At 32.7% G+C, this 22,257-nt stretch overlaps 4 protein-coding genes across 10 annotated transcripts; 1 reads left to right on the top strand and 3 right to left on the bottom strand.

Moving 5' to 3' along the window:
* LOC109328108 (LRR receptor-like serine/threonine-protein kinase ERECTA) lies at positions 1,338-8,283 on the top strand. Its single transcript, XM_019561389.1, has 29 exons — positions 1,338-1,560; positions 1,611-1,713; positions 2,058-2,196; positions 2,412-2,483; positions 2,767-2,838; positions 2,939-3,010; positions 3,104-3,175; positions 3,267-3,338; positions 3,408-3,479; positions 3,572-3,643; positions 3,725-3,793; positions 3,899-3,970; positions 4,077-4,148; positions 4,266-4,337; positions 4,568-4,639; positions 4,719-4,790; positions 4,878-4,949; positions 5,021-5,092; positions 5,170-5,241; positions 5,317-5,388; positions 5,468-5,539; positions 5,912-5,980; positions 6,089-6,160; positions 6,271-6,344; positions 6,486-6,614; positions 6,697-7,044; positions 7,161-7,531; positions 7,811-8,093; positions 8,234-8,283. Exons 2-28 carry the CDS (start codon positions 1,632-1,634, stop codon positions 8,078-8,080), a joined length of 2,847 nt encoding a protein of 948 aa, XP_019416934.1. The 5' UTR covers positions 1,338-1,560; positions 1,611-1,631; the 3' UTR covers positions 8,081-8,093; positions 8,234-8,283.
* Positions 4,778-21,809, bottom strand: LOC109328110 (guanine nucleotide-binding protein alpha-1 subunit). Of its 7 annotated transcripts, none has more exons than XM_019561396.1 (14): positions 20,493-21,558; positions 20,316-20,388; positions 20,057-20,094; positions 19,889-19,978; positions 19,635-19,712; positions 19,337-19,444; positions 19,144-19,245; positions 18,587-18,642; positions 17,938-18,072; positions 17,427-17,520; positions 17,198-17,257; positions 17,032-17,111; positions 16,573-16,766; positions 4,778-4,788 (listed from the first exon to the last, which is right to left on the bottom strand). In XM_019561396.1, exons 1-13 carry the CDS (start codon positions 20,577-20,579, stop codon positions 16,589-16,591), a joined length of 1,179 nt encoding a protein of 392 aa, XP_019416941.1. In that variant the 5' UTR covers positions 20,580-21,558; the 3' UTR covers positions 4,778-4,788; positions 16,573-16,588. The 7 variants fall into 7 exon arrangements, with proteins under 7 accessions (XP_019416941.1, XP_019416942.1, XP_019416937.1 ...); XM_019561397.1 differs by lacking the exon at positions 4,778-4,788 and adding an exon at positions 21,644-21,809 and having other exon boundaries at positions 16,345-16,766; positions 20,493-20,563; XM_019561392.1 differs by lacking the exon at positions 4,778-4,788 and adding an exon at positions 21,631-21,807 and having other exon boundaries at positions 16,345-16,766; positions 20,493-20,681.
* On the bottom strand, positions 8,505-10,225 carry LOC109328112. Its single transcript, XM_019561398.1, has 2 exons — positions 9,894-10,225; positions 8,505-9,199 (listed from the first exon to the last, which is right to left on the bottom strand). Exons 1-2 carry the CDS (start codon positions 10,052-10,054, stop codon positions 8,656-8,658), a joined length of 705 nt encoding a protein of 234 aa, XP_019416943.1. The 5' UTR covers positions 10,055-10,225; the 3' UTR covers positions 8,505-8,655.
* LOC109328109 (endoglucanase 16-like) lies at positions 12,588-15,452 on the bottom strand. The gene is made up of 8 exons (XM_019561390.1): positions 15,052-15,452; positions 14,730-14,939; positions 14,437-14,637; positions 14,113-14,190; positions 13,851-14,000; positions 13,638-13,746; positions 13,296-13,459; positions 12,588-13,118 (listed from the first exon to the last, which is right to left on the bottom strand). Exons 1-8 carry the CDS (start codon positions 15,262-15,264, stop codon positions 12,795-12,797), a joined length of 1,449 nt encoding a protein of 482 aa, XP_019416935.1. The 5' UTR covers positions 15,265-15,452; the 3' UTR covers positions 12,588-12,794.

The following is a 22,257-nucleotide window of genomic DNA, read 5'->3' as shown; positions in this document are numbered from 1 at the left end:
CAGATATGGTGCCTCGAATGGAGCATCAATTACACTTCTTGGGCCGAAGCAAATAAGGCTATATTTTTTATATCATAGTTGTTGTTATCTTCATATATAGTTTCTGCACCTACCCTATTATATCATCATAGTAGGATTGATAGCCTTCATATCCATCTTTGTGGTTGACAATTATTTATTTCTACAACTTTGGGTCTAAGATTTCTCCAAAAAAACTCACTCTTATCATGTAATAAGCATGAACATGAATGGAAGTATAACCTCTTGCAAAATGCAAATTTGTGTCATAGTTTGCACTGAACTTTTTCAGATGTTGTCTATACTTATTTTTACTATATTATGTGGATATAAAAGAGTAGTAAATAGAGATTTTGGTAGTTTTAACTTTGAAGGGGAATTTGGATATGTTAATAATACGTTAGATATTCCTTTGAAATGTGAAATGAATGTAGTTTTTTTAATTGGCTACTAGGATTCATGGTTCCATTCCATGGCACCTTCTACTTTTCTTCTTGTCATATGACCCACAAACCCTAAACCCTATCATCTTTTATCTCTTCCTATTTGCTTATCATAAACCAAAGACAACATAGATGTACATATTTAACGGGCACATGATTTTGGAACCATGTTGTTGAAATGCATTGCATGCGATTTTGTTAAACAAATTGAAAATGCCTTGTAACTTAATAAGATTACGATTTTTTTTTGTAATATCCAATAAGCCCTTCCAATTTCAACCGGTATATATATTTAATTATTATTTAATATAGTGATTGTTCTGACTTTTTCTTTTTGCATATTGTTCAATAATAATTAGCATCTTTTAGCAAACATAGTTAATATAACAATAAAACATTGGTCGAGTAGTGTTAGACCCACTAGATCCTCATGACTATAAAACCAATGATTCATTTATGAAAGTATCACTTATTAGAAAGAACAACTATGTATTCGAAAAGAATTAGTTATTTATTCAGAAGTATAGAACACTACATTTTATAGTAGAAAAAACATAGCCACCATAAGATTAGATAACAAATTAAAGTAGTGGTCATAAAAGTAAAATATCAAATCAAATATCATATAAAGAGTAATTAATAAGAGAAATGTCTTTATCAGCTGAAATGGATATTGCAAAATGGACTAGTATATACATTAACAACATTACCATTTCTAAGCAGAAAAACAAAGTGAAAGCGATCCCTTTCAATTAAAAACAAATCTGCAGTTTCATTCATTTACTTACAATGGCTGAATGAGATAGCAGAACAGAACAGAAGTGGTGCAGATATATAGTTTTAACATTATCTGGGAAATAGTTAAACTCTTCCCTTTTTGCATTATATCTCTTAATGTATCTATATACAATGCCATTTACAACAAGTCAACAACAATTGTTTGAGAGAGAGAATATGACTATGTTATGTTATCTCATTTGATTGAACAAGAAAAGTTATGTATGTTTGTTTTATGACATACCCTCTAAGCCATTGTCAGAGAAAAAGATAACTATGATGAGGAATGAACAGCACAATATTACTCTCTCAACTTAGACACCTTTTATTTTAACGGTTTTATGATTTTGTTCTAAGCAAAAGCTTCAGTGGCTTTGTTTTGTTTGATGCATTATGGTTATGGCATTTTGGTTTGGACTCCTTCTTCTTCGTTTTCTTCTTTGTTTGAATGCAATTTCAGTAGATTCAGATGATGGTGAGTCCTTAACTGTGTTGTGGTTTTTTTATCTTGTGAATTTATTTTTAATAGAAGATGCAAATTTCGATGGTGTTAGCATTTGGTAATAGCAAGAAAACAATGTTCTTGTTTGGTTTGATTTTAGTGGAAATGGGACTTTCCGATCCCAATAAGGGATTTTAGTGCAGATAAGACTGAAAATGATGAATTGCTTGATAATATAATAATATTTATATAAGAGAATATATAATCATAAAACCAGTACCAGGAATACGACATGGAACAACTTTTGTAATTATCCTTTGATTTAACAACTATATGTTCCATTTGACATGCTTAACATGTGAATATTTTAATTGAAGGAGCTACATTGTTGGAACTAAAGAAGTCATTAAGGGATGTGGATAATGTTCTATATGACTGGACGGACCCACCATCATCAGATTATTGTATGTGGAGAGGGGTCACATGTGATGATGTCACCTTCAATGTTGTTGCACTGTAAGTAGCTCTAAGTATATATAATGTACATCTGCATTTTTTTGTATTATCGAAGATCCCTTTCGGGGTATGCCTCCCAACAAGTATCGCTCATAGGAATCAAATTTTTGAACTTTTGGTCATCTTGGTGATATAGTGGAGCCTTACACCATTAGATAAACACTTTGTTGGTATGTATTTGGTCATTAAGAATCCAAATTTCAATTTTCTTGCAGTAATCTTTCAGGATTGAATCTTGAGGGCGAAATTTCACCTGCAATAGGGAGCCTTAACAGCTTGGTTTCAATGTAAATACTATTCTACTTTGGACTTTTTCATGTGATTATGCAATAATACAATTGTGGCAAGTGTGATATCTTGGTCTCTATGTCTTTACAATTCTACTTTAGACCTTTTTTCATGTCTCATATCTGCATTATATATAGTTGTGAAACTTGTGTCATAGCTTGGTCTCTATGTACTCTTATTATTCTGCTTTAGATTTATTTTTTATGTCTCATTTATGCAATAGATAGTTGTGGCAATTATAGCTATGATAAACCAGCTTTGTTTGTATCTCTTGTTTGACAGTGATCTCAAGGAAAATCGTCTATCAGGCCTGATTCCGGATGAGATTGGCGATTGTTCTTCTCTGAAAAGCTTGTATGTTTCACACTCACAAGAACTCAATTCAATTTATGTTTAGAAAACTGCCTAGTGACAATGTTTTATGGCAAACTTTGGTATTTAAATGTGTCACCAGGGACTTGTCACTTAATGAGATTCATGGAGATATACCGTTTTCGATCTCAAAGATGAATCAACTAGAAAATCTGTGTTTAATGAGCATTTCTATGTGACTGAGGTTTTGTTTTGCCAATCCTATGATGAGCTTATGACAACTTATTTTTCATTTATGCGTTCTCAGAATTTTAAGAAATAACAAGTTAATTGGTCCAATTCCTTCAACTCTGTCTCAGATTCCTAACCTGAAGATCTTGTAAGTCATTTTTCAGTCTACTCATGCTCTTCATAATGTTGATTTTACATTCAAAAATTGATATTTTCAACTTCCGGAAATTTGATTGCAGAGATCTGGCACAAAATAATCTGAGTGGGGAGATACCAGAACTTATATACTGGAATGAAGTTTTGCAGTATATGTGAGTATTGAAACAATATGCATTAGTATTTAGAATCTATCATTTCATGGACTACTTTATTTTTTTCAGTGACCTGGGAGATAACCATTTGGTTGGCTCACTCTCTCCGAACATGTGTCGGTTAACTGGATTGTGGTACTTGTAAGTTACAATAATGGCCCTTTTTTATTCCTATAAGTCCCAAAAGTTTGCATTTAATATGATAATGTGATTATTGTTGTTGTATTTTGTAGTAATGTGCACAACAATAGCTTGACAGGAAGTATTCCTGAAAACATAGGCAACTGTACTACCTTACAAATCTTGTATGTATATATCCGACTCGACGACAAACTTTGCTATACCTTGTTTTCTTTGAATTTCTTAACATGTGTTTTTTATGTCAGGGATTTATCCTTCAATCAGCTAACAGGGGAGATACCATACAATATTGGATTCCTGCAAGTAGCGACGCTGTATGTGTTGCATTATCCTTTTCGGATACATTTTAGAAGAACGAAATATGGTATTCCACTAATCTTATCTTGAAAATTCTTATAAAATTTATTTGAGCTTGGTAGGGCATTGCAAGGCAATAAACTCTCGGGGCGTATTCCACCTGTGATTGGTCTAATGCAAGCACTTGATATCTTGTAAGCACTGTATTAATTGTTTCAGAAGCAAACTTCATGGACTTTCTTTGCTGACTTCATGTTTTCTCTCTTCTTTACTTATGTCTCTTTCAACATATTCTATCAGAGATTTGAGGAATAACATGTTAAGTGGACCAATTCCTCCTGTCTTGGGAAATTTGATTTACGCCAAAATATTGTAAGCACATGCTATAAGTTGTGTTTAAATTCATTAGTTTGATTTTGTCCTAAAAGTTGTTATTAAAACATAAATTTTATTCACTCATGTTGGGTACAATTTCTCCAATGTCTGTAGGTATTTGAATGGAAACAGGCTAACTGGTTCCATCCCCCCAGAGCTCGGAAACTTGACAAATGTTCACTATCTGTAAGATGATTTAGCAGTTAGTTATTTCTTTCCACGAGACTTGAAATCGGGTTGCTTCCTGGCAAAAGTCAATTACCATTTCGTGCGGAACTTCACAACTTCTAACGAAAACCTCTTCCCCGTTGCCCTTTTGACTTGATCTTAAATCTGGTTTTTTTGAACAAATATCCCTTTCCAAGAACCACAACTTGGTTGAAATTTTTCCCTTGATGATTCACCTTTCTGTGCAGTGAACTGAGTGATAACCATTTAAGTGGACATATCCCACCCGAGCTTGGAAAGCTTACTGATCTGCTTATCTTGTAAGTACTATTACTTTCAGCAATTCTATTTGGTTTTTCAGTTTTTGGCAACCTGATGAGTCACCCATTGTTCCTTCAGAAATGTTGCTAACAACAACCTTGAGGGTCCGATTCCTGACAATATTAGCTCATGTAGAAATCTTAACAGCCTGTAAGCAATAAACCTTATGCTATTACCTTGTTACAAGAATTTTTATATTACATTAAGGTCATGGATTTTGCTTTTGTCTTGTATCAGCAATGTCAATGGGAATAAGTTGAACGGAACAATCCCCCTCGCCTTTCATACCTTGGAGAGTATGACCTATCTGTAAGTTTCACCTTAACACTAAGATATTTGTTGATTTTTCATTCCTTCACAAATTGTGATGACTATCCTAGGAATCTTTCTTCCAACAATCTTCAAGGGTGCATTCCAATTGAACTGTCCCTGATTGGCAATTTAGATACATTGTAAGCATGGTTGATTAACATACCTTATGGCAATCATTCTAACATCATATTGATAGTAATTGATGTTTTCATCCCAGGGATATTTCAAATAATAATATAAGTGGCTCCATTCCTTCTTCTCTTGGAAACTTGGAGCACCTTCTAAAGCTGTGAGTTCTTCCAAGAGTTATTTATTGGAATCTAGATGGTTACTTCTTACTGATTGCTTGTGTTCATTTTGTTAGGAGTCTGAGCAGAAATCATTTAACAGGATCTATTCCAGCAGAATTTCGCAATCTTAGAAGTGTTATGCGCATGTAAGTCCATTATCGTTCTGATGAATACTAAAATTCTTCGTCATTTTTTTCTGATTACTTCCGTACTTTTGTATTTCAGTGACCTTTCAAATAATCAACTATCTGGCTTGATTCCTGAAGAACTTAGTAAGCTTCAGAACATGATATCCTTGTAAGCTCCCTTTGTAGCCTTTTCAGTGTTTGTTTCTCTTATTATAATTTTGTTAACAAAATTTGATGTCATTTAGTATTTATGGCTACTTAATGATAGATGCTGGAAATATTTAACCTTTTTTTTGGAAATATTCTTTTCCTTATTTTGGTGGGTTGTTCAAAAATGAGCCCAATAATGTACTATTCTTCAGATTTTGGTTGTATATGGACATTGGTTCTAGTGACTTGGACTTAAATAGACTCAGAACTAACCATTTTGTTCCATCCTGTGTTCCATGTGTAAATTTTTGTAGAAGATGTTGGTACACTGGTTACTTTACCACAATTCTGACTTTGTTTTTATGGTATATGTTGGTTTGAAATTACATAGGAGACTAGAAAACAACAAATTATCTGGGGGTGTGAGACCACTTGCAAATTGTCCAAGTCTTTCTCTGCTGTAAGTCCAGTCTCAACCACATTTCGTTTTGGAATGATTTGGTTAGTTCTATGCAGAGAGCTTGTGATCTTTATGTAACAAGTTGAATGCTTGTTATAAACTATGTAGCAATGTCTCTTATAACAACCTAACTGGTGTTATTCCCACAAGCAACAACTTTACCAGGTTTCCCCCTGACAGGTTAGGTCATTCTTTGTTAAATGTTGTCTTTATCCCTTCTATTTTCCAACTCATTGTAGTTCATAACATCATGTTCTTTTGTATTGATTTGTGCAACCTTTTATTTGAAGTTTCATTGGAAACCCTGGTCTTTGTGGCTATTGGCTGGGTTCGTCTTGTCACGGGTCTCGCACTGCAGAACGAGGTGAGCCAAAATATCTTGCAACTTCCTCTCCAGGAAATCCTTCTTGTCTCTGAGCAACCCTTTTGACATTCCTTCTAGAGCTAGATAAAGGTTTTCGGGCTGATGTGCAGAATGAGCTAACTAATGTTATTGATCATACAGTGACATTATCTAAGGCGGCTATCCTTGGAATTGCTATTGGCGTCCTCATGGTTCTGCTTATGATATTACTGGCAGCTTGCCAGCTGCAAAATTCAGCTCCTTTTCCCGACGGATCACTTGACAAATCAGGTACTAATCTTAATTGTTCATTGTGCCTATTGAAACTTCGAAGGCGATAAACTACTGATTGTGCCTGTTATGGAATTAACAGTGAATTACTCACCACCAAAACTAGTGATTCTTGACATGAATATGGCCCTTCATGTGTACGAAGATATCATGAGGATAACTGAAAACCTGAGTGAGAAATATATAATTGGACATGGCGCATCGAGTAAAGTTTATAAATGTGTTCTTATGAATTGCAAGCCAGTGGCTGTCAAGAGGATCTATTCTCAGTATCCACAATACTTGAAAGAATTTGAGACAGAACTTGCGACAATTGGGAGCATTAAGCACCGGAACTTGGTCGCTCTCCAAGGCTATTCCTTGTCTCCATTCGGGAACCTTCTCTTTTACGACTATATGGAAAATGGCAGTTTATGGGATCTTCTTCATGGTAGGTTCAAGCTATATCTTAAACTATTCTTCTAAGGTGCATGACACATTTATTTACCTGAGTTTTATGAACCCAACCAATTCACTATGATTTTTTGTCTTGTACTTCCATTTCAGGACCAAACAAGAAGAAAAAACTTGTCTGGGATATTCGTCTTAAAATTGCACTTGGAGCAGCACAAGGGCTAGCTTATCTACACCATGATTGCACACCTCATATCATCCACAGAGATGTGAAATCATCTAATATTTTATTAGACAAAGACATGGAGTCACATATCACCGATTTTGGCATTGCCAAAAGTCTAAACCCCACAAACTCCCACACTTCAACTCACATAATGGGCACAATAGGGTATATAGACCCAGAGTATGCAAGAACTTCCAGGCTCACTGAGAAATCTGATGTGTATAGCTATGGTATTGTTTTACTTGAGCTCTTAACTGGGAGAAAAGCTGTTGACAATGAATCCAATCTCCACCATCTAGTGAGTCCTCTACCCATTTTGAAGATTAGTGTTTTTTTCTTTTACTCTATGTTCCCATCACGAGCTTTCATCTAGTCAACTAGTTATGTTCATATATGTGAATATTCTCTTCCCATAAAATGCCTTATCTTATTACATTAGGCTCCAAATATTGAACAAATTATTAACATGGGTTATTTTAATTACTTAAAAAATGGCTCTAGTTAGTATTTTTTGGGATACCTAACTCAATGAAAGTTGATTTTCACTGAGTAACTACTATATTCCATATTTGTGTAGATTTTATCCAAGACAGCTAACAATGCAGTAATGGAAATTATTGATCCGGATATCACAGCAACATGCAAGGACATTGGAACAGTAAGAAAGGTATTTCAGCTTGCCCTTTTATGCACAAAGACTCAGCCAAATGATAGGCCTGCAATGCATGAAGTGGCACGTATCTTAGAAACTCTTGTGTCATCATCCACCACATTATCAAAACAACCAGCTCCAATTCAAGCACTAAATGAGACACAATCATCTGATAAAAGTGCAATGCTACATTGATGGGTATGCAAATCCTAACACTCCACCTCTGAAATGCCCAAATTTTCCTCAACTTTGGAGAGGTCATCTCAGAATAGTGAGTGGGGATCATTTTGAGAGAATCAAATTAAAACTTGACCGTATATTTAAATCCAAAAGGGTAAATGTTAAATCTTTTTTTCAATGTGATTTGAACCATGTGGATAAAATAGAAAATATGACTAAAGTACATTTTATTTATTTATTAAACTGCATTGTATTTATTTATATTGCATACCCAACACCTCATCTTTCCTATGATCTGACAAAATTTGAATGAAAGCCTCATTTGGAACGTCAAATTCATATTGTTCACTGGATTTAGTCTACTTGCGAGAATGTAGTTGTGCTTGGCAAAAAAACTAGTACTTCAGATAAAAAAAGTAAATTAAGTAGCTTTCATAACATTTAACTTAGACCGTAACGATTAATACCAAAAGAGGAGTTGATACTTACATTACTTGGCCTGGTATATACAATTATCGTTAATCTAAAGAGTTCATATTTAAAGATCTGTTATTGGTTAAAACATAGTTTAGAATTATTACGTTAGTTGACTATGATGAATTAGCAGCAGCTTCATTTCCTAGAGCTGAGGCTGGTAACTTCATAGTTGCAGTAGTAGTAGCACAATGATGTAGATCAGCAAAAGAAAACGATCGCCATGAGGATGATGAGAAATTATTCTGCTGCAAAGGTGAAGAAGGACCCACACTAGCACTAGATACTCGAATTCGTGGATGGAATGGTGGAAGATGTGGTGACACTGACCGCAAATTTGATGCCGAATTTGAATCCTCACTTGTAAAGCTGCTACTACTACTACAAGTGTCATAATTCAATGCAAATGCAAGTGCCAAGGTACTTCTACTTGAGCTTATTGTTCTCTTAGAAATCCCACCATTGATACTGTTTCTTCTTAAATGAAAGTTTGAGTTTTGATTCTTGCCCCAACCGTGATGAAATGCCATCAAGTTTCTACGCCTTCTGGTGTATGCATTCTCTGGCTTCACCATGTTTTTGATGGAAAGGGAAGAAGATGCATCAGCGAGGCTCGTGAAGGACTTGGACTTGCCACTATAGAACTTTGAGATTGCCCTCCTATAAATAACATTACAAACCAATATATATCTACCCATTATTTTAGCAACAATAATAATAAATGCAATTACTAAACATAAATTTGATTTCATAGCACCATCACCAAAAATCATACATGGAAAAAATAAAATATTGCAACTATAGTTATTTTGTTCATCAGGCTCCAAAATGCAATTAGTCAAACTTGCAACCAGATTTATGGTTAAAAATGTTGTGCCTAGCCGTGAGAGCAAGATCCCTATTTAGGTATATAGACTACATCATCCGTGATTTTAGTTGAAAACGCGTCAGGCTAAAACTCTTAGAACATTATCCAACCGTGTCTCATTTTCTTCCAATCAGATATTACTATATCAATAAAAAAATTATTCCAAACAAAAGTAATATTCTAATTGGTTCGAAATAAGAGAATGACACATCGTTGGACATGTAATCTCCATTTCTTTAACCTAATAAATAAACAATCTCGTTAAAATTTAAAATTGTGATTAAATTTTAGTAAAAGTTAATTTACTTTTTAACGTGACTGTTTTTATTTATTAACAAACAACGTTACATGTTACCGGTAAGATATATGTTCGATAAATAATAGGAAAACAAAAAGTAACTTGATTTATGGCATGAAATGCAGAAAAAATGTGGAAAATGAAAATGAAGAAAAAGTAATAGCATGCAAGTTAAGAAGGTAAGAAACCTGATGGGAAGAACCTGTTGCAACGAATCCATCATGTGTAGAGGACCATTGTACGGACTATGAGCTTCATTTTCTGCGCTCTCTGTCTCAGACGAAGACACACCCGCATCGCTGTCGTTTCCGATCGACGACGACGTCGTTGTGAATGAACACGTCATCATCTTCAACAACAAAAACCAAAGAGAGAGATACACACAGCAATAGATGAAGAAATGGTATGTGCTCTTCTTCCTTTCATTTCTTTCGTTATTTATATTTAAGTATTTTTATTATTAGGCAAGTAATTAGTAAGTGGATAAGTATCCAACAAAGAATCCAGATAAGTTATACCCATTTTTTATTTTATTAATATAATATTTATGTAAAAGAGTTTTTATATTGTTATTATATTATAACTTTATAAATAATATATTGATAAAATAAAAAAAAATTACGAATATAAATATTACACTCTTGGAGTGATAAGATGGTTTGAGGGTGATCGTAAGGAACGGGGTGCAGAAAGTTGTGGGTTCAAGTCTTACCATCAACAAAAATGGAATTAGATGATAGGGTGTAGGAGGTTGAAAGTGGAATCTCAGTACAATAAAATACTAACTTACTAACAACTAACATATTAACAATTGCTCATCAAAAAAAATATTATACTCTTAATTTGTTGAATGAGTACTAAATATATATATAAATATATATGGAAGGTTAGGATTGAGGAGTTGACCTTATCCTCATCCACTCTATATTAAACAAAAACATGTCTTTGTTAATTAAGATGAGCTGTGATCAGGTGCTTCCGGTTTTACGATTGTACCCACCTCATAGTCTTGCTTTGAAAAGTCACTGGCTATGTTCTGCTCTAGCAGCATACTATGGCAATATGAATGTTAATTTCAAAATTGGAAATTATAATGTGCTTTCGAATATACCAGTTTTTATTTTTGTAATAACCATTCATTTTATCATTTTGCATAATCGTGCAAGTTAAAAATACTTCTTGACTGAAGCAACTATTCGAAGTGATTACCATGCTAATTTTATCATGATGTGGATATTTCATACTAATATATATATTTTTAGAGAAGACATGCTTTCCTCACTTAAAACTTTTGTGTATATCAATTTGTGTCTGAAATTTGAAAACTTCAATATAATCTAAAATTATTAAATGTGAGTCAAGCTACTCTTTACTTTTTGTATTTGTTGTAATATTTAAAATAGACTATTTTGACTCATCATTATCATGTTTTAGCATGAGTTTGAAATATATTTTTTTTTGTAATTAAATTGAAACATGTAAAAACATATATTTTAAAGATTAAAATGGATATTCAGTATTGTTTTTAAAGGGTATACATATTCTTCATATCAAGAGTTAATTATTTCTTTCATTCCACTTTTGATATATTTTTACATTTTTATTTTGTTTTAAATTTTTCCACGTACAATATCTAAATAATTAACTATAATTTGTTTTCTAAATATACTATATATTAGAGTAAATTATATAAAAATTCTTGAATTTCAGTGAAATTATATAAACTATTATTTAAACATAAACATCTCTAATTATATATATTGACTATCCATACAAAATAGATAAATGTAATTATTAACAAATAAAAATTGTGATAAATCTAATATAATAAGACTCAATCCTTCATAAAATTGGAACGGCTCATAATGATCTCATAGAAATTAAACTTAGAGGCATCAAAATTATATATCTTGTAGCTCAACCCATTTTCGAGGCTAGCCACCGGATCATTTTTATTAATTTATTTATTGTTTACGTAGAAGAGTGTACTTTTTGGTTCTATGAGTACATTATCTATAGTTCTACACAGAATCACGTAAATGTAGCGCGTTGAATGCGATAACGTAGTAAAGTACACTGTGTGGAATATGATGAAGTTTTATCAGTAGCAACAAGATTAGGTGGGACCCACTTCACGAATTGGATTAAACCTCAATCTCCACCTTCCCTTTTAACATGTCCTTGTCTAACTCTTGCCCCTACGTTTCACTCTATTTACTCATATCTTTGAACGTGTTAGAAATACAATAAGAATGTAGTATTTATATATTGTCTTAATCACTCATTTATATTATTCTTTGTTAATGATGATTAGATAATATATAAAACTTATATATTATTAATGCATACTTTTTTTTCCTAATATAATAAACATAATCATATTCCAATTTTGGGCATGATATAACGAGGTATTATGAATGAATAAAAAATTAATATGACACATTCATTTCAGTGAATGACATTTAGTCACTCCATTAAGATAGAGGATATTCATTATTCTAACCATGAGTAAATAAGAAATTTGGTGAATTTACGGTTTCCACGTTGCTAATATAGGAATACATTTGAAACATTAAAAGTTGAATGTTATTGCAAACATATAATCATAAATTACATTTTTTTAATCTTAAAACTGTTGCCTTATAAACATTATTTGTAGAATTAGAAAATATAAAATATTCATTACTAGGTTAATTTGTTCAAATAGGCATTATGTTAAGTGTAATGATGCTTTATTAACGGAAGGACTAATGTTTCTCAAGAAAACATCTCTAGAGAATATTCGATGATTTTTATTTTATAAAAGACTAAATATGATCAAAATATTTTGTAGGAATCAAATTTTGTCCTTCATCAATATCAAAAACTAGGAAAAACTATTATAAATTGATCATTCAATCGTTAAGTGTTGTCTATCTAACATTACCAAAGCTAAAATGTAGCCATGAAAATGTTTACATAGTGGTACAACTTAACTAAATAACCATATATACCAAATAAACACCGATCCACCCACTAACTAAGCATGTAATAAACTTACACAAATTAAAGTCGTATTACATATATATACACTAATTTTGAAAGATGAATTAACCCAATGATGCAAGCTTTGCTAGAGGTCCAACTGCTAGAGAATTAACGTAAGTGCATGGTTCAGTATATGATGAAGCCGTACGTTTATCAACAAACTTGTCATTTTTGTCAGGTCCACCCATAATTGCACCAGTGAGTTCATTAGGGTTAGGTGAATCTACATTTAACCATTTGGTGAAGCTCATGGCACAACTTACAACTTCGTCCTTTGATGCCTTTGGCACAGAAGCACCTCTATGGTGAGCTTGTTTTGGTGGGTTTTTGCCAAATCCTACCATGTAGGATCTACCTTCAGGGTTTTTCCCTAGCACATAATCCATCTGGGCAAGTTTACGTGTGAAAGATCTTATTAGTCTATGTTTTTTTTGTTTCTTTAGATGATATAAATATAAGGTAAAACTACTAAACTAGTCATATAATTTTATGGTTTTAAATAAAAACATGTTGATATTATAATGAAAAAGTAATATGTATATGGTATTATAGTATGTACTAACTTGTTTCTTAGCAAAATCAAAGAGGTGGGATGAGCTGAATTGTTTCTCTCCACAAGTAATTTTCTGTTTATGTTTAGCAAGCAAATCACTATATACACTGAATAAGAAACTTGTGCCGGTCACATATTGCATGTTAGCTCCATCTCTTACATGAAGCAAGCCACCTGCAAAATTGAATGCATATATATATATATGACTAGTTTATATATATCTAACACCTAGATATATGGTTTTGAAAAACGAAAGGAGAGTATATATCCTTCTTTACAATCCTTGTTTTAAATATACAAATAACATTATTGTGAAAGATATTGCACACACACAAAAAGAGAATTTATATACCAGAAGACAATTTAATCTGATTGTAGGGACTGTCAGGAAGGACTGAGCATATGAAACTATCACCATGGATTTTGAATTCTTCCAGATCTTTGTGTCCTTGAAAGTGTAACTGAGCAATACATATACATAGTTTCATTTTGTTATAGGACTTCAGAGCCAATAGAAAAATAGAGAATATAGTGATAAAAAATGAAATAGTGAATTAAATAAAACCTGGGTTAGAAGGATTTGAGCTCCAGCATATTTAAGGTCCCAACTAAATTCTGCTACACTAGCACTTATTACATCTTCCTGAATGTACTTCATATACATTGGCTTTAGGGTAGCATAGTATAGCCATGTTGCTGCCCACATAAGTTCGTCCTGTTTCTCAAAAAACAACATTAGCAATCCCAACATTAATCAATTCATTAGAAAATATTTTGCTAATATATGACTTAGAGATTAGAAAAATGTTATAAGAAAAATTAATTACATTATAGCCCGAGTAAGAGCAATAGAAGGGACACTCTCCATCATAGGTTCCTTTATGTGATTTTGCAAATTGAAAAAGCTGCCAGGAAAATGAAAGAAAATTAAGTTACAATAATGTTTAATGTACATAGGGAAACCATCAAATATTTTTAAGTCAGTGATGCAAATAACATGATAAATTATGATTTCCTTTCCTACAAATCAAAATTCTACACACAAAAAATGAAACATGTCATGTTACTAAATTATTGTCGATAACTGCAATTGCGGCCGTAATATTACGACTTTAATAATGTTAAAATTGTATATCTATAACATAACTTACCAGTTTGGCTCTATTGAGGAGACGACGTGCATACTTGCGATCAATGGGCCTAAAGACAATAGAAGCAGCAGCCATTGCTGCTGCAGTTTCAGCTGCAATCTCAGTCCCGGGAGTGTTATTGTCAATCATCAAAACTGTTCTTTTTGTTTTCATCTTTTCTGGTCGAACCCAACATTTATGATCCTCATGTGGGTCCCCTACCTACATGTATATTACCATGTTTCTTTTAGTATTATTCTTCTAACACAGATTAATAAAATAATGAATTAAATTAGATACATGATGACCCTCACCTCCACATATAATTTTTTATGTTTGCTGCATTTGAGAAAATAATCAGTACCCCATTTGATAGCATCTTGAACATGTCCCAATTCCTTTGTAGCTTGTAATTCTTGTTTGTAAAAAAGTGCAGCCCATGATAGAGTTGTAACAGTGAATGCCATAGGGAGACCAAACTTTACATTATCTCCTGCATCATAGTATCCTCCAGAAAGGTCCACCTACAAATATTTATGTACATAGTGTGCCTTTTATAGTAAGAAATTGAAACAATGGTATACAAATGTTGTCAAATACGATATTGAAAAAAGGGAAAGAAAGAAAGAAAGATACATTAGCAAGTTTTCCATCATCAAGTGCTGAGTCTCCTCTCCAAGGAACCCTATTATTGGAAGGGAGTTTCCCTGATCGTTGTGCCTCTAGGAAAATAATGGATTTGGTGAGAGCATCCTTATAATTGAAATCACCATTAACAAGCATCAAATTTTCTCCAAACAATGTAAACAATATTACAATGATGGCCCTAAGTGCTTTTTCAATACCCATGACTTCAATTTTTTTGTAACACTATGAATGTTTGGAAAGACAAAGTGAGTTGTTTGTAATAGGAAGCAGCAAATGATTGGATTTTATAAGGAAATATGTAAGGAATTGGTTATGTTGATTGTTGCATAGTTGTTTTAATTGTTCCAAAAGGAACTAATAAGTGTTTGTTTGTTTTCTTTTTTATGTTTTTTATAGCAGGAAAAGTGAGGGAGTTAGGTTTTAGAAGGTTAAAAATAAAAAAATAAAGTAGGGAATGGTTGTGAGAGAAAGTGGCATTAAGGCTTTGTTTTGCATATGGATTTTGCAACCTACATTTTCAACCCAATTTACCTAATGCTATTATTAACATGCGGTGGTAAGAGGAATTGTTAACAACATGGAGAAGGAATAAAATTGGACAATGAAGTTGCACCTCATATTCTCCATGCCCCATTTTAATTTTACCAATAATAATCAACAAACTAACCATCTTTTGTTGTCTATGAAGAGAACGGTTTCAACTAATACTCTAAAAGTATAAGTTTTATGCAGCATTTCATTCAACCTTTACTATTACTATCATGTTACCCAAAATAGCCTGATAAAGTTTTATTGCAACTTGCAGTGGATGAATGTTATATTACCTTCAACTGAGTACATTTTTTTAAATTCATATACAAGTAACATAAATATGATTAAAATGAAAGTGATTTTTAAAATATATATATATATAGGTATATAAATAACTTATTATATAGATAAAATGTAATAAAAAATGGTTGAAACTTGAAAGAGAGAAAATATGGGAAATGTAAAAATAAGTCTTAGAAAGGGCAAATAAAAAACAATGAATTGAATGAAAAGTAATACAATGATCACTATTTATGGTAATGAGATAGATAATATAAATAGGAATAGATGTAATAATATTATTAAAAAAATGTTCTAGTCAAGCATGCAAAAATGCTCTAACAATGAAAGCTGCTACTTACAGGCAACAATGAAGTATTGAAGTTTCATTAAGGCAGAAAGAGTAAAGTATTTCATATTCAAGGCGTGCATTACAGAACCATGGGTAACACCTCATTAATAAAACACAAGTAGCAGAAATGAAATATATCATTGGTTACTATTAATCAACAAATAATGATGCCATGTTGAAAACTTAATAAAGGTCTTTCCCCATCTATCCACTCAACATAATTAACTTGACATAAAATCAACAAATTGATTTAATCCCTTTAATAATGTTGTATACTTGAACTTCTCATATATCCAAAATATGACCACCTGATTACTTGTTCAATGTAAAAATAATATGTCCTTAACATATACTGTTCAGTGATCATAGCAAACCAGCTTCAAAGAGATTCCTCCGCCTCAAACTCTCATCGACGAGTTTGAAAGTCTTCTTGACGAGCTTCTGATCAAGGGCAGTGGTCCGGTAGACCTTAAAGACGCGATCGACACGTTCGGGAGCAGTGCTCTGGAAATATAATTCCTCAAACTTTTTCTTCACAAACCTGCATATGGTGTTTATTAAAGTGACTTGTGTTGGTTATAAATATTTAATCATCCAGGACTTGAATACTATGTTTATAAAAGCATCAGCATGTACATAAAAGATATATGTTTGGTGTAATGGCTCAAAACGATGAACGATGAAGAAACATCAGGCATGACATAGAAGTCGGGTTAAAGAATAGTGTAATTATGTCTGAATGAACTACTTTAACTTAGCAAAGCCCTTCACTCCATATATCCCCAAGGCATAAAGAAGATACTTACTCATATGCATGCTCGATCTCTTGTTTCCCGGTTGAAACTGGCTGGTAATCTTTGAACCAGTCACAAACATTGAGTGGGACCTGCAAATGTTAACACATTAGACCGAAATGATGATCGATGATAACTTCCACCAAATGACAGTGTACAGTGTCTGGATGGTTCTTACTTTCAAGATCTTCTTCTCAAATATGTCAAACTTGTTTAAAAATAACATGAAGGATGTTTTCTGTGCAGAAAAGAGAAGCATCATTATTCACTGATGGAATACAAATCTTAGCTGCCAAAATAGTATAAGGCTCTCAAACAAGTGTCAGATATATGAGATCAATGACAAAAACAATATTTGCCCGCATAAATGTAGATGCTAATATATAAAAAGAACATAAAAAGGAAACCTCAAAACATGGTTGCTTCAGGATCCACTCAAAAAGCTCCTTAGTCTCGGTCATTCTGTTCTTGTTTTCATCCTCAAAAAGAGTTTGATCATACCTGGAAGGCAAATGCAAAGTCAGGACTTTTGCTTTATACATCTTGTAGAATAATGTTTTTGCATACTAACATTGTTTTAATATTAGTAACAAATACCAACCATGCACAGCTAAAGGAATAGAATGAGCTCACCTCACTTCTCTTTCAAGTAAAATATCTTTTTGATAAATTGGCAATCATATTTAAGCATCAAATTAGTATCAAATAGAAATAGTGTTGAATTATAATTAGGGGAGTGCAATAGGATTTTGTGACCTTCCAATTTGGTGCATAATACAATCAAAGCATATATACTGACAATAAATTAAGCATGCTTTCAAGCACAAAAAACTTATTTAACTACAGAATACTCCAAACACATTTTATCAGCAACATTAGAAACCATATTATGATATGCAATCAAATGGCAGACCATACTCGCTAATAGCAGCACAGAATATTACGGCCGAAACTCCTTCAAAAAGATGGATCCATTTTCTTCTCTCATTTCTCTGGCCACCAACATCGAAGAGTCTATAGACTTCACCACTTCTCTTATTTTCACCAACAGGGCTGTCAAAATAGCAAATACATACTAGTCAAGCTGGTCCACTATGTATATCATATCATGACAAGAAAATAAACGAAACATAGAGAAGGTGAATATGGTAATGGTTGACACTGGAAAGGCAGAGAGGATAAAATAAAATCATACACAACATAGACTATATACCATACGTACAACATCATTTAAATTTTAAAGTTTGAGAGGCAGAAACAAAACCAAAGGGTCAACATTCTTCAAGAACTAATTCACGATCATGGAAACCATACTCAGTAAATGCAGAAATCTAGTTTCTTATGTTCCCTTTAGAGGTTTTTAACAAATTTAGATATGAAGAGTGAGACTATAAATAATGCACATGTTCAAAAGTTACATATATCAATCCATTTTAAATTGGTTAAGAATGAATAAAAAATAAACACACCAATTGCTACTGGAAAAAATGATTATTCATAAAAGAAGGAAAATATACAAATATTATATCATTTCATCAAGTAAAATATGTCAAGTCAGTATGTTCACCTGAACTGTATCTCTACGACACCAGTTGTACGTACTCGTGCATATAAAACATCCTCCTGTAGTTAGAAAATAGAGTAAGAAGCATCCAGAGACTCATAAATTTACAGTACTTTCCAATTATAGGTCCATAAACCAATTAGAGGTTCATAAATAAAAACAAAAGCTAAATTGCAGTGGTGTAGCAGATTTCTTCCATCACATGTATTTGGTGTGCTGACTTAGTACCAGGTAACTTATGCAGCATAAAGTATTATAAATTACAACTTTAATATGCTTTTTAACTCTTAAAAATAAATTGTTCCATGGACAAAAAGGAGTTAAGCACATTAAAGTTATGTAACAATATACATTTTCAAACCCCCTTTTTAATGATAAACAATGAAATAAATGTGTGACGTGCAGTAACCTATACAGGTTGAATCATTTCGAAAATCCACAATACAACACCCACCAAAAGAAAGAATTCAAGTTTGTAATATACAGAGGGCAAATAAAACAGATGTTAGGAATTAGTTTTTGCATTTCTGGACAACAAAAGTATGATGGAACTTGAATACCTTTGTTGGAACATAATTCGCATCAGACAGCCTTTGCAGATTTTCCATAAAATAATGGGCACAGTCCGGAACTTGGAGTTCATTGCCACGGGCATATGTTTCCTGCCCCAAGTAAAATGTGTGAACAACTGAACAAAAATAGTAAGTCATTGACGACAATATATAAAACAATTGAAGTGTTCAATCTAGCCACCTGAATTGCAGCATCCTTCCACAGAGTCTCTATTTCCTTTGCAAGCTCCGTGGTGAGATATGGGTAATCCAGCCTGCTTCCAATTTCTGAGAGTTTTTCACCAATGTCCTGCCAAGAAAGTAAGCTTTCTCTGAATTAAGAAGACATTGACGAAGAGTTTCACAAAGCAACAGGTTCTCCAGATGAAAGAAGACTATAAAATTGATTATTCTATAGATCATCATAAAAAACCATAAAATGCTCAATAAATATTAAACAACCGCAGCAGTGTATAAAAGAGGTGGTACAAGTCAACTACCTTGTTTTCATCAGATATAACATACTTTGAAGAATCAACATCATTCTGAGCCAACTCCTTTGACCCATCATGCAGTAACTGTTTAAACACATCAGTATGAATTAAGCATTATAGTTTTTCTCAGCTAGCTCTATTAAAACTCAACTCTCATATTATTTTTTTATTTTCAATTTTATCTTTAAACAGTCGACAACACAATCTCTATATATTTTTAAGAGAAAAATAATCAACACACCCTTTCAAGTATTGCGTACTTTTATTGTCTGAAACACGTTAGCATGAATGACCGGTATGTAGCTGTTTAGCTCTGCCTCGTCAAAGCCAGTTTGAAACAAAAGTTTTATCTGCATGTTATAAATAATTATCAATAATCAAGCAATTCTATACTGCCCATATAAGTGGAGAACAATGCAAATTCTTGCCTGCTTAAATATTGTAGACTTCCCTGACTCTCCAGCACCTAAACAACAGAGACATTGACACATCGATTGAAAATAAGTTCAGAGAAAATATGATACAGCAAGCATACTGTTAAGAGATTGTGCCGTATATGATTCCTTCACACTCTCAAAATCATCACCACTCATGTAATGGTAGACTCCGACTGCTACTCCAAATTGTTAAAGTTGGCAATTTTTAACTCATAAGCCTATATGCGAAGTACATACAACTAAAACATACCTAGTAGTAGAAGTTTCTGAATATGTTTTTCAGCCTTTGTTTCTAACTCTATTCTTCTTTCAATTTCTGCAGCCTGCAAATGCATGTCACAATTATCAAATCAAAGTCTATTTAACAGATTATGCTTATATGTAACATAACAAATAACAAGTATGCAATTTATCAAGCAAAGCAGACCTGTGCATTTTCTTCAGCATCAGCGTCATTATAACGACGATTTCTGCTGCAGAGTAAGCCCATATTTTCTGTTACAAAAGACAGCATAGAAGATGCACTAGTCAAGCACCACCAGAAATCACGGTGTTTCAATGCCCTTCTCTAAATGCTTACATGCATTAGTGGGCTTGAGTTCACCTAACAAGAGAACTAGGACAGTGTCAGGAGGAGCGAATAAAGACAAGTTAAGTTCCCCCCTCTCAAAGGAATATATGAAGTTAATACGTCAAACAACGCAATTGCATACACAAATAGATTCTCAATCCACATACTACATCTGAATAAATCAAAACAAACTCGACAACAAAGGTGAACAGCAGGATCATGTTGAACCAAAATCCACATTGAAGATTTAGCGAAATTGTTTTCAACATCAGATCTGAAGTTTAGGATACTTCTAAAGTAACTTATTTAGCTAAATTACTAGATTGAATGAACATCATAATATTATAATCTTCACATTTTTTTGAAGGAGGTCATATATCTGAACTAAGTATGATTTACTCTCAGGTCCAAGGTACAACTTCATTTTTTTTTAACTTAATTTTGTGCAAACATTTCTGTTACAACCTACAACATTTTTTTTATTTGGTAATGTTACATACCTTCAACTTTGCTCTATGGCTATAAACTCCATAACCATATAAAAGCAAACTTTATGTTGAGCAATGAGGCTAGAATTATGAGGATAATTAAGATGCCCATGACAAATAAAGGAACTTAAATGGGCCACTATAATAACAAACAAAAATCTAACTTTTTCAATTTAAATTTGCAGGTAATAATTTCAAGCTTAATGTGATTCCATTGGCAGTGAGCAAGAAATTTTAGCGGTTGAAATTGTATTAAAAAACACAAGCATGGAAGGCACAATCAAACTTTGAAAGCTAACAATAAAAAGAAAATATAGTGAAAATGGCACATAAATCAAATGTATAAATAAATAAATAAATAAAACATAAAGTGAAGAAGAAAAAGGAGGAGAATACGTTGGCATCTCGATCTGCATATACAACACCATATACAGAGATCTCCTTAAATTAATAAGAAGAGAAAAGAAAGAAAGATGTTGAGAAAGAGAAGTGTGAAAAATGGGTACCTGAAAGGAAAAGAAAAGAAAAGAAGCAAAGGGGGTTCTGTGAAGTGGTGGTGGAAAATGACCCAAGATTTCACTGATACGTCAAGTGTGAAGTGAGGTAATACTAGAAACCAAGTAAGCTCAGTTGCCTTGTGTTGTGTGTTCTTTGTGGAAGAACTGGGAACATATAACACTCTACTTCTTCTCTGTATCGTAAAAGTAAGTTAAGTTGAATTTCTGATAATGACACTTGTTAGGAATGCTAATTTTTAGAATACCCCTAGTGTCCAAAAAAAATGTTTAATAACAATACTAATAGCATTACTGCTAACTGATATAATTTCTTCCAAATCAATACTAATTGCTCCTAGTTTAAGGTAGTTGTCAACTATTATCATTATTCAAATTCTTAATGTGGTGGATATTTATTATCTATTTTCGAAAACATATTATAAAAGTTAGGTTATTGCCTTATATTCTTCTTCGTGTCATAAATTTCTCATTTGGGAAAAACTAAGATATAAAACTTAATTTATGTGTATTTTAACATTCAGAAAACAGTCCCCGGCCCGAGTAAATGGTTGGTCCTTGTGAAATCACCTCCTTTAAATTTTAGTTACAGGTAAGCATTGATTTGTTTTTATTTTC

This window comes from Lupinus angustifolius, chromosome LG15 (assembly GCF_001865875.1).
Source record: "Lupinus angustifolius cultivar Tanjil chromosome LG15, LupAngTanjil_v1.0, whole genome shotgun sequence".
Taxonomy (NCBI): Eukaryota; Viridiplantae; Streptophyta; class Magnoliopsida; order Fabales; family Fabaceae; genus Lupinus; species Lupinus angustifolius.
Note: the sequence above shows the minus strand (reverse complement) of the source record. Positions and strands in the feature narration are given on the sequence as shown.